Below are 16,104 nucleotides of genomic sequence, written 5' to 3'. Positions count from 1 at the left end.
GTGAGTTTGAAACCTGAGTGCCTCTGTGTGTATGTGTGAGGGTGAAAGACTTCGCCTTTTTACTTTGCACAACCCTGCACTGGGAATTTTTCTGACAAGCGTGCAATTCTTTGGTAATATTAAATTCATCAACTAAAAGCAAAAGAGGAAAAAAAAAAAATAATAAGTGGTGAGGTTCAATGATGTGAAAGTCAAGAGTTGCCACCAAGGCCACCTTTGCCTGCACGCTGGCAACCACCAAACTATTTAATCAGCCCTTTTCTGCAGAGTTCAAGTATTAATAAAAATAATGACGTCTTAATTCACTTTTGAGAGGTACAAGGAAGCTCAGTTAGAATAAAATAAGTCATCAACTCTCAAATAACGTATTTCAAAAATCCCTGACTGAGATAATTCCCAGGGGACGCTTTGCTGAACCCAAAATAGAGACCAGCGCCAAGATCCCCTGCTCACAAAAGAAACCTGGCCACACAAAGAAGGGGAAAAAAAAAAAAACATTTTTTTTTAGAGTATCGAAGAAAAAGGACAATAATTAAACCTTGTTCCTCTGAGATAAAGAATTAGGTCTGTGAGTGATCACAGACACGCTTCAAAGCTGCAGATAAAAGCAGCTCCGTGAGCCAAGCGATTGATTCTTAAAGACACGATTCAAAGGTAAAAGAAAAATTTCAAAAATGAAAGGGTAAGGAAGGGTGGCTCTCTGAACTATATGTGAAACCCTTCTGTCCACTGCTTCTTTCTATGACAGTCCTATCACATCTCAGACAAACACAGTCATCTCTCTTTTTTGATACAGCTCTCCTTTGCGGAGGATACATTTATAATATTTCAATTGCATAGCCGCCATGTCTTTTCTATACCATTCATTCTTGAAAGAGTTCGACAATGACGGTGTCTTTGAAAGGCCTTTTGCCAACACGAACACAGGTGTGATATAACATAGGTCCTAGACAATACCTCGGTTTATAGTTGTTATGCATATTAGTTTGCATACTGGTTTGTTAGCATATTAGTTTGCTTTTATTGCTGGGGTTGGAACCCAGGGTCTCCCCTCACCCTGCACAATTGCTCTATGAGCTATAAGCCCCAGACCAGTAAAACAACCGATTGTCCATTCCTGCCTAGTTCCATCCTGACTTAACTGTCACTGTTATGATCGTTGCCTTTTAAAGAATCTTTTGTTTTTTTACTAATGTTCTTTTTCTATGTACTTTCTGAAAACATTGTTTATTAGTACTTCCCAAAGATGAAATCTGGGGCTCTCTTTTCATTTTCAGTTTTTCAATTAGGATTTTAGGGGAAAAAAATTAAGTCTCTTGCTCTGCTCAGTTTTCTGAGCTAAGGGGAACTGTGCCCTAAACATCAGACACTTGTGTACATGTCTCTGCTCCCCAGACAGAAAGACCACATTATAGTTTGACTTTTCTTTGCAGATCTGACCCTGGGAAAGCAATCCCTCAGCTGGGCTGACTGGGATATATATATATATATATATATATATATATATATATATATATATATATATATATTCAGTCTCCTTGAGGACAGGCAAGTGGCTGACACTCTTCATTGCCCTAGTGAAACCGAACAAAATCGTTTTCGAATGTGCTAGTCCAGAGCTACTTCAGTCAGCCAGCCTAGCATCTCCCAGGCCTCCTGACACCTCCCAGGCAGCCTGCATCCCTCTTCCATCAGCATGTACCGCTGGCTCTGAGAACTGCAAGAGGAAGTGTAACACTGTCACCGAGGTCCCTTGAGGACTCTAGAGGATGACCAGGGTTAGACTCAAGACAACAGGACACCCCAGGCCCCCACCCGCCCTGGCCATTTACACCCAAGGAGCCTTTGTCCAACATTTAAAATCTTAATCAATCTTAGCTCTGACTTCTCCGACCCCAAGGAAGATGGATGAGGAAGTAGGTGACCTTTCACCTGTCCTTCTATTTGTCCTGCTGCAGTGGACCCATTGAAAAGACAATGAGGAGGACCCTGCTGCCACAGTCGTGAAGAGCTGCCTTGGTCTCCTTTATGCTTCTCCTTAAGCTCTCTTTACATTCCCCTTCTTGCCCCTCCCCCAAATCGCCAGCCTTTCATTCAAAGAAAAGTTCTTTGCTATAGAGATAGAGGGGGGAGATGCGGGGGTGGGAGTGGGCGGAGGGGGTGGGGAAGAGGCGAGGGACACTCCTCAAATATGATTTTCAGTACGAGCTGTGAAAAGGGGGTGTCATTGAGGGTATAAGGTGCTTCCCATGCTTAGCTTTGACTGCAGGTAGTGGCTAAGAGACAGGCAGATCTTCATTCTAACCCAAGACCCAAGTCAAAAGCAATGACCTTGGGAGGAGCAAGTGACAGAGATTAACAGGAGCATCAGTTTAGTGTTTATGATCTGCGAGGAGACTTTTACTCCATGGAACCCTTTGGCAAATTTGTGAGTTAAGCATAATCCCTAATCATCCTGTTTTTATAGATGAACAGACCAAGGTTTAGAGGGCTCAGGAAATATGCCCAAGGTCACACCGCCAGCCATTCAACTGAGAGACCTTCCAGAGTCACCACACCTGTCTGTCCTATCTAGGGATGCTGTGGGTCCAGTAAGGTTGTCAATCAATGTCAACTGTTTCCTTACTCCTGGGAGTTTTACTGTGTTGAGCCAACCCTTAAATCTCTCACTCATGTTTGGAATTTCAGAAATGCCCTGTTGTGCGACTTTTTTTTTCCTTCGTTCCTAAGAATACTGGAGACTCTTGCTTGGCAGAAATGAAAAAAAAAAATGACTGAGTTTTGTGCTTGAAGCGTCTCCTTGGGAGAGGTATCCGCTTAGTGAGAAAAAAAAAAAAAAAAAAAAAAAAAAATCAAACTTAACACACAGCTCCCTCCCCAGCTTGTATGAAAATGCTAAGTTCTCAAAAATGACTCTGCTGCTGAGGGTGGTGCTGTACGCATGTAAGTCTAACATTTGGGAAGTGGAGGCAGGAGGATATGAGTTCAAAGCTATTCTCAGTTACAGAGTAAATCTGAAGCCAGCCTCATGTGATCGCCTTAAAAAAAGGAAAAATTCATGCGTCCCTGTTCTCAAAAGAGTCAAAACAGGGACTAGTGAGAAATCCGTAGCATCCACAGACAGCTAGGTGTAGCTAGGTGTAGCAGGCACAGAACTATTACCCTAGCTCTACTGTGGGTGGAGACAGGAGGATCTCTAGGATTGGCTGGCTGCCAGACTAGCTTCCGGTTCCTCAAGACTGTGTCTCAAGAGACAGGCAGAGACAGTAAGTCCTCCTCTGGCCTTTGTCACATTATACCACACCACACACCACACACACACACACCAAAACAAACAAACAACCATCCCCTTTTATTAATTTTAAAACTGCCTTTGTAGACAGTTTACTCAGAAATGGACAGGGCCAGCAGAGACTAGCTCCTCCCCTTCCAGGAATCACATGATGAAGCTACCAGTTCCATAAAGCAAACCATGATAGTGTTCAATGATCTTTCCATTCACTTCATCCCCCATCCTTCCCCCCCCCCCCCCATTTGGGTTGTAAAGATGCCAAGGATTTGCAGGTAGAGCAATGTATGAATTAGCAGGGCCTATAACAACCGAAGATCAATAACATCAGGCAGACCGAGAGGAGATAAGGCCAGCAGAGTGAGCACGTTAGTAGGAAACGCAAGAGGAAAACACACGAATCTCTGGAAGATGTGCAAGTCCCATTTTACAAAAATCAAAAGGGCAGAAGCATCTTATCTAGAAAGCCACAGTGTGTCAGCTGTCCTGTGCACTTGGCTTGTCTGTCTGCTTATGGCTGTCGTTCCTTCCCCAGTAATAAGGCACACTCTCCTTTTCTCACGCAAATAACGCCAGCACATACTTCAGAGTTTCTACTCAGTCCAGCTGATCAAGTAGTTCCCAAGTCAAAAGCCAACCACACAGCATGCAACTCATCTTTGCAGAAAACTTCCCACTGGATTTGCAAAATTTTCAAGTCAACACTTTAGCTTGAAAAATAAGTTAATCCATCTTTATCTCGTTTCATTGACAATGAAATAAAAGGGCATTCATAGACAGCCACTCCTAGAGAAAAACTACAGCAAATCAGTGAAGGCCCCAGCAGAAGTATAAAACCTCTGAAAGGGAAACACACAACCCGATGATGATGACACAGGAATGACCAACAATGTCCTTTTCTTGAGGTGATGACCACAGACTCCCGGTCTAGCAAGTGGAACGCCTTACACTTGATCCCACCCTGTCATTAGGATGCTTGAGATGCCAGACAAATTGTTTGGCAGTCATTGACTTCGGGCTCTTTAATCACCAAATCGGATGAACCCAAGGCAAGGACTGATAGAAAAGACTCATCCCATCTGCCCCGTAGTCGCAACCTGGAGACATGGCGCCACTGGCCACTGTTTAGCAATGGCCATAATGGAGTGGGCAGTAGCAGACTATGAATGAGCATTAACAACCAATGCCAACCAAGACAGAAGACTTGGAATGACTGGCTTATTTTGGTACCTTAATCCACACATGGTACAAGCAAGCCCTATCTATAAATGTGGGCTCCTGTCATCCTCGACTTTAATGCAAAGTTGCTGAGAAGCCAGACTCTGCTCTGACGGACAGAGCAAGTCAAGAACGAAATGCTGACTCTGAACTTGGGGTGAGACGGGTGAAAAATCCCCTTAGTAACATGAATAATAATTATCACAATAAAAATATCCTTTTCCAAAAACCCAATAACCAAAATGGATTGCAATTTACTGCTATTGCCTCTGACCACAGATCAAATAAAGAGACTCTTTCTAACTGTATTAGGATCTCCTAAAAAGAAACGAAGAGGTCTTTTGTCAAGATTAATTTTGCTTGGAAACCCTTCAAGGGGTGTTAGGTGGAACAGAGGCACTTGAAGAATCTCCTATGTTGTTACTCTGTGGACCACTTCTCCACTGGTCCATGAGGCAGGAAGAAATGAAAGGACTTTCTATACAAGCATCATTGTAACCAGTGGGAGGGCACCTTTGCTGGGTGACTCAACGTACATACACTTCACACTTAACTCCTTCATGCTCATACACAGTCTGCCACTTTTACCAAGTCAGCAAACTGAGGCTTGGGAAAAAAAAAAATGTGTCTGCCCTCTTCAAGCCAGGCTCCACCATCAAGCCCAGCTCTTCAGCTTGTTCATTTACATTTCAGAAGGGGCATCAAGCTGGCTGGGATCTAAGTGCCTGTTAGCAAATGTGCCTGGCCTTCTGCTGATTACAGCAGCATCATTTGTTTTCTCACTATTAGAAATGTCTTAGCCTTGCCACCTGGAGCTGTGGCACTTACTCATTAGATCCCTCTGTCCCAGCACATCCCACGGGGGCTGCTAATTACTGGCTTTACTCCATTCAGTCTCTTCTCTGATTTAATTACGTGCACTAAGCCCTAATGAAAAGTACAGTATGGCTGTTCTTACCTTGGCATTCACCATTCTGCTCCTCATGCCCAGCATTGCATAGGCAGTTGCCAATGGGTACCAGCCATTCGCCATCTGCCCCACAGTACATTTTTGGCACATCCTTCTCTTCAGAGTTGTTGACACAAGAGCCTCGAACTTCCACCAGCGAAGAGGTATCGGCCCCCGTGATGGTGTCAGGAAACTGGGCTAGGTTTCGAACAGTGAGTGGACACTTCTTGTAGAACACACGGACAGACACCAGGGCGATGCAAGCCCCACATCCTGAAAGGCCAGGTAAAAGCCCTTCTTGCTCAGGGGCCCTACATCCCGGATCTCAGTGTTGAGCTTCATGATTCTGTCACCAATGTCCACCTGGGTGAAGCTCTCATCAGCCGCGATGGTGTCAATCTTGCCAAACTGGCTCTCTCTGATGAAGCGCTCCTTGTCGTTGTCCGATTCGTAGTAGTACAGGTTAAACGTCTCCTTGCAAGTCCCCATGACGCCCGGAAGACTGTTGCAGTCTCTCAGAGTGAACTTAATCTCGATATACACCCTCTGCGCCCCTTCTCGGGTGATCCAGTCAGTTCGCAGCCAGTTGTTCTGACTGGCTTCCATCACGTTGCACACCTGGTAGGTTCGGATCGGTGTGTTTTTTTCATCCATAATGCTCACTTCCTCCCACTGCAAAGGCCCAAAGAAAACATATCAACGATAAAGTTTCATCAGACAGAGATTCACCCAATCTATTTCACACTCTAAGGACATTAGTCACCCTTCCAATAGTGAAGAAAATGACCATGTGTCAGTCCCCCAGAAAACGGTATTAATGAGTTATCTTGCTATTTTCTTGGGAAAATCCCGCCCCCACCTTGCTGCAAGCCCCCCCCCCCCCACACACACACAATGTTTCACTTTCCGCCTGAAATTAAAAGGCCAGGGTAGATTTAGTGCCTGTTTGTTCTCAGCAATTCTTGGGGTGGTCCAACAACCTCAAATTCACCTATCACAAGAGCTACCACTTCAAGTGGGAACAGTTCACATTTACTCATAAATGAAATAAATAACCCTGTATGTGTGTTTGTTTTAGCGGCTAAACAGAACCCTGCAAATTCGGGGCAGGAAGCATCGTGCTTGCCAAAGGAAGACGGTTCTCAGTTAATTAGTGTTCCTGTCAGGACTCTGCTTTCTAATACTTTTTTTTTTTTTTTTAAGCGACTAATTTATTTTTTAAACATCATGTCTAGTCTTTAAAGGGAAAAAGGGAAATCCCACCTGGTTTCAGCAAACCTGAGAAGACAGTACATTTCCTGGCTGGGTTTCACAAAATCCACTATGGCAGGAATAGGAAAGCTTTGAGAGGCAGCATTGAGTTACAGAGTGTGTGTGCATGTTCTTATTTTTGAAATACAGACACACACAAGTAAACAAGGATGAATGAGTGTGTGCTTCGCTTCCAATTAGTCACAGGCAGTAAAATGAAAATAGTAAGTGATATTTATGACTGAAATCCCAAGAAAGAAAATTCACGGGGGGGCTGTTTTCTTCGAGTTCTACTTCCAACACACAGATTCTAATGGTGGGCAGTGGCCGTTCTGAGAGATTCACTTTGAGCACTGTGATAATCTCACCCGTCCTGTAGTTTTCAAAGCTAATCCTAAAATGGGAGAGACAATTTGGGATACACCTAACCCCTGGTTCCTTCTAGACTGCTAGACAGTCTCCAATTCTTCATTAACATTTAAAATAATGCAGGATTGATATAGATCTGGCATAAATCAGCTTAAGTACCTAACAGGAATATAATTAGAGGGAAAAGGGAGTTTTGAAAAATTTGTATTCCACAATGGCACATTCACTCTATCTAACAAGGCACATAGAATCCTAATGTATCTCTCAACAGGTTCCCATCCTTGCACTGAAAACTATTAATGGATGGAAATGCTACTTCATGAAGGATCATAATGCATGAAATTCTCTATCTCTTTCCTCCGTTTTCACTGTGAAAGTTGGAACTGAGGAGGTAGGTGCTCTGTGGTGATCATTTTTTTTTTAAATCTATAAGCAACAATTTATTTATTTGGAGGAAATTCATGTAAATTTAAATTAGATTCCCCACCCAAAATGCCTACTCAGTATATCTCTCACCTCAGAACATATATGAACTGGGAAAGTCCATGTATTAATATAAACAAAAGCAAAGGGAGTCTTCGAGCCACCATAGAGTAATTTGGGTCAGGTGAACGTCTATCCTGCACTGCAGTGTCTGATTGAAGACACCGATCCCTGCCCCATGGCAGTCATGGATCTTCCCTTAGTGGCCTATTTCGTAATCACCAGCATCAGCAACTCAGCAGCACACCCCTTTAAACAAATGGGCAACGTCAGAAAGGAGTGCCTGCTTATATGACGCCAGCAGGAGCCAGTCTTCACTTGTTCCCATTCTCCTCATCTTCCTGACAGCTCTCTGGGACAGGGAGGCATCTGACTCCATCCGTGGTACTGGAAGGATGGTGGGATGGGCATTGGCATGTCCGGTTTCTTTTGCTTTTAAAGTAATGTGTTACAAGTAAATGCCATTACTGGACAGCGCTCCTGTTTCCAAGCAGGATGGGAAAACATTCTATCTACAAGGAGGGAGTCCTGAACAAGCAAGTAGGCCCCATGTTTTTACCCTCAGCTTGGAAAGACTTTTCCAAGACATCCATTGCTAGTTCATGGATCCTCAGAAGTTACTTTCCTTCCAAACCTGAGAAGAATTTCAATGACAAAGAATCTAGAGATTAACTGGACTTTAAATTTTGACAGTTTTCTCAATGGTAGTTATGTCTTTGAATGACTTTTTAATTAATTTTTTTGGTTAGTGTATAAAATAAAATGTTTTATTATGACATTTTTATACATATGTACCACTGTGCCTTGCCCTTCTTCAAACTCCTGATACCCCTTGTTCCTTGCTGATCTCTTTATGCCCAATCTGCTTTCATGTCACAAATATATATATACACATATATATATGTATATATATACGTATATATGTGTATATATATGTATATATGTGTGTGTGTTTACATGCAGCTAAACTTACATTCTGCATATGAAAAAAAAACAAGTGATGTTTTGCCTTTATTTCTCACTATTTCCCTCTCTTGTTCCTACAGAGTGACTAATTGTGATATATGCTAGTAAAATTTCTTGTCTGACCTCTTATGATAATAGCTGAAATGTTACACAGCTCATAATAATAATGGAGGAAAAACTGTCTACTCAAGTCCATAGAAAGTTTTGGGTTGCCCACAGGAAGCCATACAATTTTTTTTTTTAAATAGAGACTTCAAAACATTGAAAAGAAGTTTGAGTGTAAAATGCATGAGCAAGTACCCTTCCAGCAATTCTATGGAGGAGAGGGAGGAAAAAGGAGTCTGCATACTAAATTGTAAAGAAAGCTTTCTAGAAACCAGACAGAGTATAGACTGTACTTTCAATGTGTCCCTCTTTGTTTTATATCGGCCAAGTGTACATTTAGTGAGACAAGCTGGGTTCCAAATGATCTTAGCTGAATCCTCTCCTCACGCTTGGGGCAGGGAGGAGGAGGAAGGAGGCTCCTTAAACTTTTTAAGAAGCACAGCACAACTTGCCATCCTCAGTTTTGCTGGCTGGCAGTTGTCAGACACTCTGACCCAGGGAGTGAAAACTCCTGGTGAAGCCCTGAACCAATGACCAGTCCAGAGTCTGGGATTAACACTGAGTCTGACTCTGCAGTGAGATAAAGCTGTGTGTACCTTTCTTCACGCTCAAAGGATGAGGGCAATTGCCTGCAGTCAGCACTGAATGCAGCCTGTCTACACTACCAGAGGCCTGCCAATCATTCTCCCTCCTAGATTTATTTAAAAAAAAAAAATGGTTTGGGAGACAGAATGGAGTTTTTCAAAGACCAAGCCTACAGCAGGCAGTCAAGTTCAGACAGAAAAACGGGAAAGCAAGGTAGTCTCCATTTTACTTCAGCAGGGCCTGCTTTGGTTCTGTTTTTTTGTTTGTTTTGTTTTTTGTTTTTTAATGACTATTTAATTGCCCACTCAGTTTTGAAACACATATCGTATAATAGTATCTATGAATCCTTTTGGTTCTTTGTTTGGCAATTCTTTATTCAACTGTTGGGTGTGGAACACCATGCCGGGTGCTGGTATCACAATGTTTGCCTTGCCAGACTCAATCTTTGCTTCTCATTGTGTTTGATCAATCAACTCAGTCCTAAACTATCATGCGTATAAGGCTCGGATGGCTTGCTGAAGTTTTAAAGGACGTAAGCTCTTTCGGTTTGGGTCCAGTCAGACGTCTTCCCATCACTGATTCATTGGTTACTCAGGGGGATGGGAGGATGTGGTTGTTAAAGGAGTAAGTCTTAGGCTGGAGATGGTCCTGGGGAGTTCTACAGCTTCCCTAGCTGCGAATGAGGAGGAATGCACTCTTGTATGTTACAATCAAGCACCCCAAGTTTGCAGGGACCCAGATTCCAAATGCTCAAACTTTTCAGGTTTAATGCCCAAAGCCTGGAGGGTTCTTCTGGCATCCTCCACCAGCAGCTGACTTAAAGTTATGACCATAAGGTAAGGAAACCAGCCTCCCCCACTGAGTTGGTGGGTATAATTGGAGATGTTTTCTTTCTGCTGTCTTTCTTACTCTCCTTCTTCATCTGGAAGCGGAACAATCGCTCTAAAATTAACCCCGCCAGGACTCCATGACCACCAGAGTAATAGGCATAAATTCTAATTTGGTCCCCAGATCGTATTTCTTGTCGGTATTTTAGTTTTAAATAGGCATCTAAGTCTCTACCTCCACCGATCTCCTAATTTTGAAGTCCCTTTCTGCCCTTTTGGTTTCTAGCTCTTCCATGACAGAGCTATCCGAAGGGAGTATTGGATTTCTCCAACAAAGCGTAATTCACTTCATAGGCCACAGCGGAAATCTGACCCCCTCACCACAATCACCCAGAATCAAGCCATTAGACTCTCAGAAAGTGGCTAATCACACTCCTTTCCCCCTCTTGTGCCAGAGAGAGCCTCAGAACTTACCCCTCCTTCCAGAGGGCTTGCTATCCACCCAAGCTCTCCCTGAACAGATCTGGAATCCAATAAAGTAACTGCAAAAAAAAGTATAAAAACACAAAGGAAAATAGATTAATTTCCAATTGCAAAACGCCAATAATACAAAAACCATTTGCCTGAGCGTTTCCATATGTGTTGAGGGTGCACATATCCACTCTGACCAAAACTCAAACTCGACTCACTTATGTAAATAATCACTCCTCACATGGTCTTCTCTCCTCTTTAAATCTGCAGGTTCTTATTTATTTAACTTGCTTAGCATTTAAAATTCCATCCCAGGACCCAATTGATTCATTTTTTTTTTTTTCTAAAAAGGATGAATAGGGCATCTCAAGCACAATTCAAACAAAATAAATATATCAGTGTAGGACAGCAACACCAGAGAGCAAATTCTGCATTCATCTTTGTCTGCTATCTACTAGATGTATTTGTTTTTGCAAGCCTCAGATGACCACATAACTCACCAGCGGTGGTGACAGACCCACAAGTGAATGCTATCGGAGGACCCAAAGGGTCATGGAAAAGGCTGTCCTCGCCCCCCTCCCCCTAACCCACCCCCACCACACCATCAAATGAATAGGCCCTGGATGTAGCATCCGCTGCTCTTTTAAATATCAAAGTTCCAGAAAGGGAATGCCGGACGGGTGGGGTTAAAATGCAAATGTACTGAAGTATTCTCTTTTTCCGAGGTCCTTTGGAGGACAATCGAGATGAGCCCTCCACCCCCAGGATATGGCTGGTTTGAATTTTAGGTATGGAGTGCTGCCTAATGGATTTAGTATGCCTGCGCTACACCTAACGTTGGGCCTCCAAGCTAGGGGGAAGGGAGAAGACACCTCCAGAGCTGCGATACCTTTCTCAGGATGGAATAAAGCTATAGGTACCGACGACATTGAAAAAGAGGCAGTGGATTCCAAACCTATCACATTGCCTTTCCCACCACGGATCTTCACGCCTGGGGTCGAAAGGCCCATCTAAAAGGGACCCTTGGATTATTAATTTGATCAGGGAGGCTGGCTCTTTAGGCTGGGGGAGGGGTGGGAATGGGAGGCCTCTGTCCTTGCAGCCGGGAGTACCCCAACTCTCAGTCTCACTCCCAGGGCCTGGAATTCTGCCCACCTCCCCTCATTTTACTCCTCAAATCAAGGAAGCTCAAATCAGCCCCCTTTGCCCTAGCTCTCCGAAAGCTCCTGTATTCCTGGGGTCTATTAATTATTCTAACATGTAGATCCTTCTCCGGGTCGCTCCGGCCTGGAGTTGTGGTCCCTTCTCTCTTCCCGGTCCCTAGAGAAAAGCCCCGCTACATCCACTTGGATTTATGTAAGGTGGATTAGGGACACAAAGGGAACAATCAGACCCAATTTACAAAAAAAGGGAGGGAGTAGAAAGGGAGGGAGAAAAGGAAACGTGACGGGAATAAAAAGCAACAAAATGAATTAATTTTTAAGGGAAGGAGGGGCAAGGGGGTGCAGCTCCCCTCCACTTCTTTCAACATGAGCCTACGGTTGCGTCGAGCGCCTTTTTTGTCTAGGGCGCCCAGTCTTGCTTCCCAAAGGGAAAGGAGGGAAAAATTCAAGGTAAAATGAACCCTAACCCCAACTGTCTCTACGTCTGAGGCGAGAGAGGTCTCAGGGGACACACTTAACAAGTGTGTGAAGTAAGTAGCCCGAAGAACGCGAGGTACGCGGGTTCCGCTCCGAGGAAAAGCCCTAGGGACAGAGCGGCAGCCGCTGCCGAGTTGCTAAAGCGAAACCACAGACCAAGGAGTGAGGAGATGCAGAGGGGAGAGATCACCCTTCTGCCCCCACCGCCCCCTCCTCCGCCCCCGCAGTGTCTGTGGGCAGGTGTATGACAGTCTCCAAGCCTCCGCCGGGAGAGCTCCGGGTACCCTCTGCCTAGCCAAGCCTAAGTTGGTTTTTGGCTCCCTCCTTCGGAACAGAAAAAATGATAGTGGATTGCACAGGAATAGATAGATGGACAGATGCCTGGGGAGACGGGGGATGGAGAGATGGATGGATGTTTGTAGGGAGTGGGAAGAATCGATGAGACAGATAGATGCACAGATAATGCACGCTGGTTGGGGCACGAACATAGGCCGGAGCCCATGTTCGCCCACTGTGTGTGCACTCGCGGTACCCGGCACAAATCGTCCAGGTCCATGCAGGCACCCGCGCCAGGCACACATTTGCCCACAAACACACACACACACACACACACACACACACACACACACACACACACACACACCATGCGCTTGAGAGAGACACACAGAGAGACAGAGACAAGAGACAGAGAGAGCGCTCTCCTCCCTCTGTGCCCATCAGGAACCAAATGGTCACTATCTCTCCCTCACCTCGGACAGAAAAAGAGACCAACAATCCTTCTATCACGTCCCAGTAGACAAACAGAAAACAGCACCCGAATGGGTCCTGTCGGTCATGCATGTCCTTTCTAGACTAGTCCAGTACACCATTCCATGGAGAGAAGCTTAAAGTGGGCCGTGTTTAACTCGCTGGCTGGTCCCTAGGTTCACAGGATGATCTAAGGATCTGGGGTAGGGGAGAGGTAGGCCTGGGATTGCAACCTCCAGGGTGACCGGCCCGATGGAGAAAAAGGTGTCTGAGGCCCAGACTGGAAATCAGGTCACCGGCGCCCGACAAGCGGCGCCACCACCGCTGCGCTGCGGGGACCAGGCAGCCGGGTCCCGGGAAGCGCTGCGCTGGGAAAACTTTGCAGAAACCCGGGCTCGCAAGCTTTGGACAAGAGGCCAGGCGCGCTAAGCCTTCACTGCGCTCCACATCTGCGTTTCCCCTCTAGCCTGGGCTGCTGATGGGGAGGACTTGGCGCACACGTTTTTTTGTTTTGTTTTCAAATCCTGGTGTTAGCCCTGTGTATCCCCTCGGGGCGGCTGGAGCCAGCCTTGCAGGCGAATGCAGATAAACTTTGGCCTTTCACGACAAACTTGGGCAGAGTGGCAGCTTGCGTCGGTCACCCCCTCAGTTCAGGCTGCCTGATCGTCCTCCGTTTCCCCTTCGAGGGTCCCCTCTGTCCGACACCCTTCTCTGGAGTGGGGACGCGAGGCTCACGCCGCGCTCCTCCCCCCACACCCCCCATCCTAACTGGCTCGGAGCTCCTGAAGACCATTCATCAGCTAATGACCGGGTCCGGGGTCCCAGACCGCATTAAGGGCTGCGGGCTCTTACCTTCATTCGCGGGGTATACCCTAGAACCGGTGACAGCGTCGCAAATCCCAAAGAGAAACGAAAAGAGGACGAAATAGAAAATCCCAGCCATGGTTCGCCGGTGCCAACGCTGCTCCTGCCGCTTCTATCCCAGTGGAATAAATGCTTAAGTTAGGAGTGCAGCAGTCTGAAGACATTGCCAAGAGGGTGGGCCCGGCCCGTGACGTACGCCCGCCAGTCCGGAGCTCGCGACCAATGGCAGTGCAAAACGGGCGCCAGGGCCCCGCCCCCACGGCGCAGAGCCCGCCCCGGGTCCCGCCCCCTCCAGCCTCCGCAGGGCGCAAGGTCTCCCGAGGCTGGATCCGCAGCGGTGATGGGTCTCTGCCCTCGCGGGCGTCCGCGGGCCTTGTCCTCCGACACCGCGGGGGATCGATCCCCTGGACGACAGAGGGGACTTCGAGAGACTCTGAGCGGACGGTGGGGAAGGCCAGAAAATGTTGGTCGCCTTCCCCACTAGTCGGACGGTGTGAGGGGGAGAACAGACTCGGGTTGAGATGAAATAAGTCTGAAGTTGACCTGCACCTTGGCTCTTGTCCCTTGCTGAGGTCGTCGGGTCGCCGTCCCGCCCGCCCCAGCTCGGTTCAGGCGCTCCCTGTCGCTCGCCGCCACCGCCACCCTCTGCCTCATTCCCCGGTTGGGGTAGGGGACTTTCGTAGCTTGGTTACTCGATTCTTTCTTAGTTAACCAGCCCAAGGAGCCTAGTCGTCTCCAGTGCCTCCCCCCACCCCCAGCATCAGGGCACAGCCACTGTCCCCAGTCTTTCTGTCGTCCGGAAGTGCCAGGTTCGGGTGTTCACGTCGACCGAGCCCGGACCCGGACTATAAAGAGTAAAATCACCCCGCGACGGCCCAGGTTATCGGGAATCCACTGTGCATTTTCCTGGGAGAGTCCCTGCAACCAGGTCTAGCCATTCTGGGACACCTAGGTGTAGACGGGAAGGGTCTAAGAGTGCCGACACCTGATGCACAGACGGGGCAGACTGAGGGTCGCAAGCTGCCTGGAGCAGCCACTGCAGCTCTGAGCTCCGACGTCTCCCGGTGCTGATGGGGACTGTCTCCCCGGAGACCAAGGTGAGAGGCCCTTCACCCAGAAACTTGCCCCACAACCCCGCGTTGTCCTGGGTGCCAACTCTCGACCTCCCAGGGACACAGGCACCATCGAGACCGCGCTCGGTCCTCCGAGACTCAGGCCACGAGAGAAGCCACTTGAGCGCCCACCGGAGACAGCAGCTCAGCCAGCTGCCTGAGCCCGGGATGCAACTGGGTCCCCAGGCGTTGGGAGGACTGGGATTCCAAAGGACGCGTCTCCCTTACTCCCCTAAAGTCGCCCCTTCCTTTGGCTCCCTTCCGGGCCGGGTTTTCCTCCCGCAAGTCTGGGTCTCAGCCCGAGAGCGATGCCGGGGAGGTGGAGGCACCTTGCAAACCGAGGGGGCAGCGGCTCTACGTGAACCAACCGCGCCACCTGCCGGCCAGATGCAGGAGCGCGCGGGCCCGGAGCAAGGCAGAACGGACAAAGACCCAGAGACCGCCGGACAGGTGGTCCAAAGCCGGCTAGTAATTTATTTAAACCACCTGCCCGGGTCCTGCCATACTACACTGTGGGGAGTCCTGTCGCGCCTCCCTCCGCCTTAGACCACGAAAGATGGACTCGGAAGGCGTTTCATGCAGAAACTTCCCATTCGACATCCGAGGTAGCTTGTCCCCTAAAATGGGAATCCGAAGTAAAAAATCCGAGCGGTATGGCAAGGTGTGGAGCCGGGAGCAAATCGAGCGTGGCTCCAGGCAGATTTCTGGTTATTATCATGGAGAACGATCGTGTTTCCCCTCCAGGGCTCAAGAACTGGGCTGGCAAACTCAGACCCCGGATAACCACAACAGCAACTTTTACAGAAGGCGAGAGCGCTTGGCAAGGCGATGGGCAGTAGCTGAGTCGTTGGCCCAGAGGGACAGTGCGTAAGGCTCCTGGCTTTTTGACTCTGCGGCGAAAAACCTATTAGAATTTCACCCACCGGGAAAGTGGCTTTCCCTTGTTTAGCTACTGATTTCACATCAGTGAAGCAGGGGGCGGGGAGACTATGCACACGGGAATATATGTGTGCGTATGAATTATTAAAAATAACCGCGCTAAGTCCCCTTAAGGAAAGTCTGATTCTTTCATGTGTCTTTCTGGGTTTTACAGAAGAAAAAAAGAAAAATAAGATATAGGTCCCTGTCATTTGGCACACGGATTCCAAAGAGAAAAGAGCAACCCAAATTCTTAGAAAACATTTTTAAACAATAGATGCCGGTTGTGTCTCGGCAGGAGAACGGGTAC

The 16,104-nt window shown here is 47.2% G+C and overlaps 1 protein-coding gene across 1 annotated transcript in view; it reads right to left on the bottom strand.

The window, feature by feature from the left end:
• Epha4 (EPH receptor A4) overlaps positions 1 to 13,914 on the bottom strand; it is a 139,317-nt gene extending 125,403 nt beyond the window's left edge. The window contains 4 exon segments of the mRNA XM_028889275.2: positions 5,466 to 5,726; positions 5,729 to 6,128; positions 10,517 to 10,584; positions 13,753 to 13,914. Coding sequence (XP_028745108.1) covers positions 5,466 to 5,726; positions 5,729 to 6,128; positions 10,517 to 10,584; positions 13,753 to 13,843 — 820 coding nt within the window. The 5' untranslated portion in view covers positions 13,844 to 13,914.
• Between the last annotated feature and the right edge of the window lie 2,190 nt (positions 13,915 to 16,104).

Source organism: Peromyscus leucopus, chromosome 13 (genome assembly GCF_004664715.2).
Source record: "Peromyscus leucopus breed LL Stock chromosome 13, UCI_PerLeu_2.1, whole genome shotgun sequence".
NCBI lineage: Eukaryota > Metazoa > Chordata > Mammalia > Rodentia > Cricetidae > Peromyscus > Peromyscus leucopus.
Note: the sequence above shows the minus strand (reverse complement) of the source record. Positions and strands in the feature narration are given on the sequence as shown.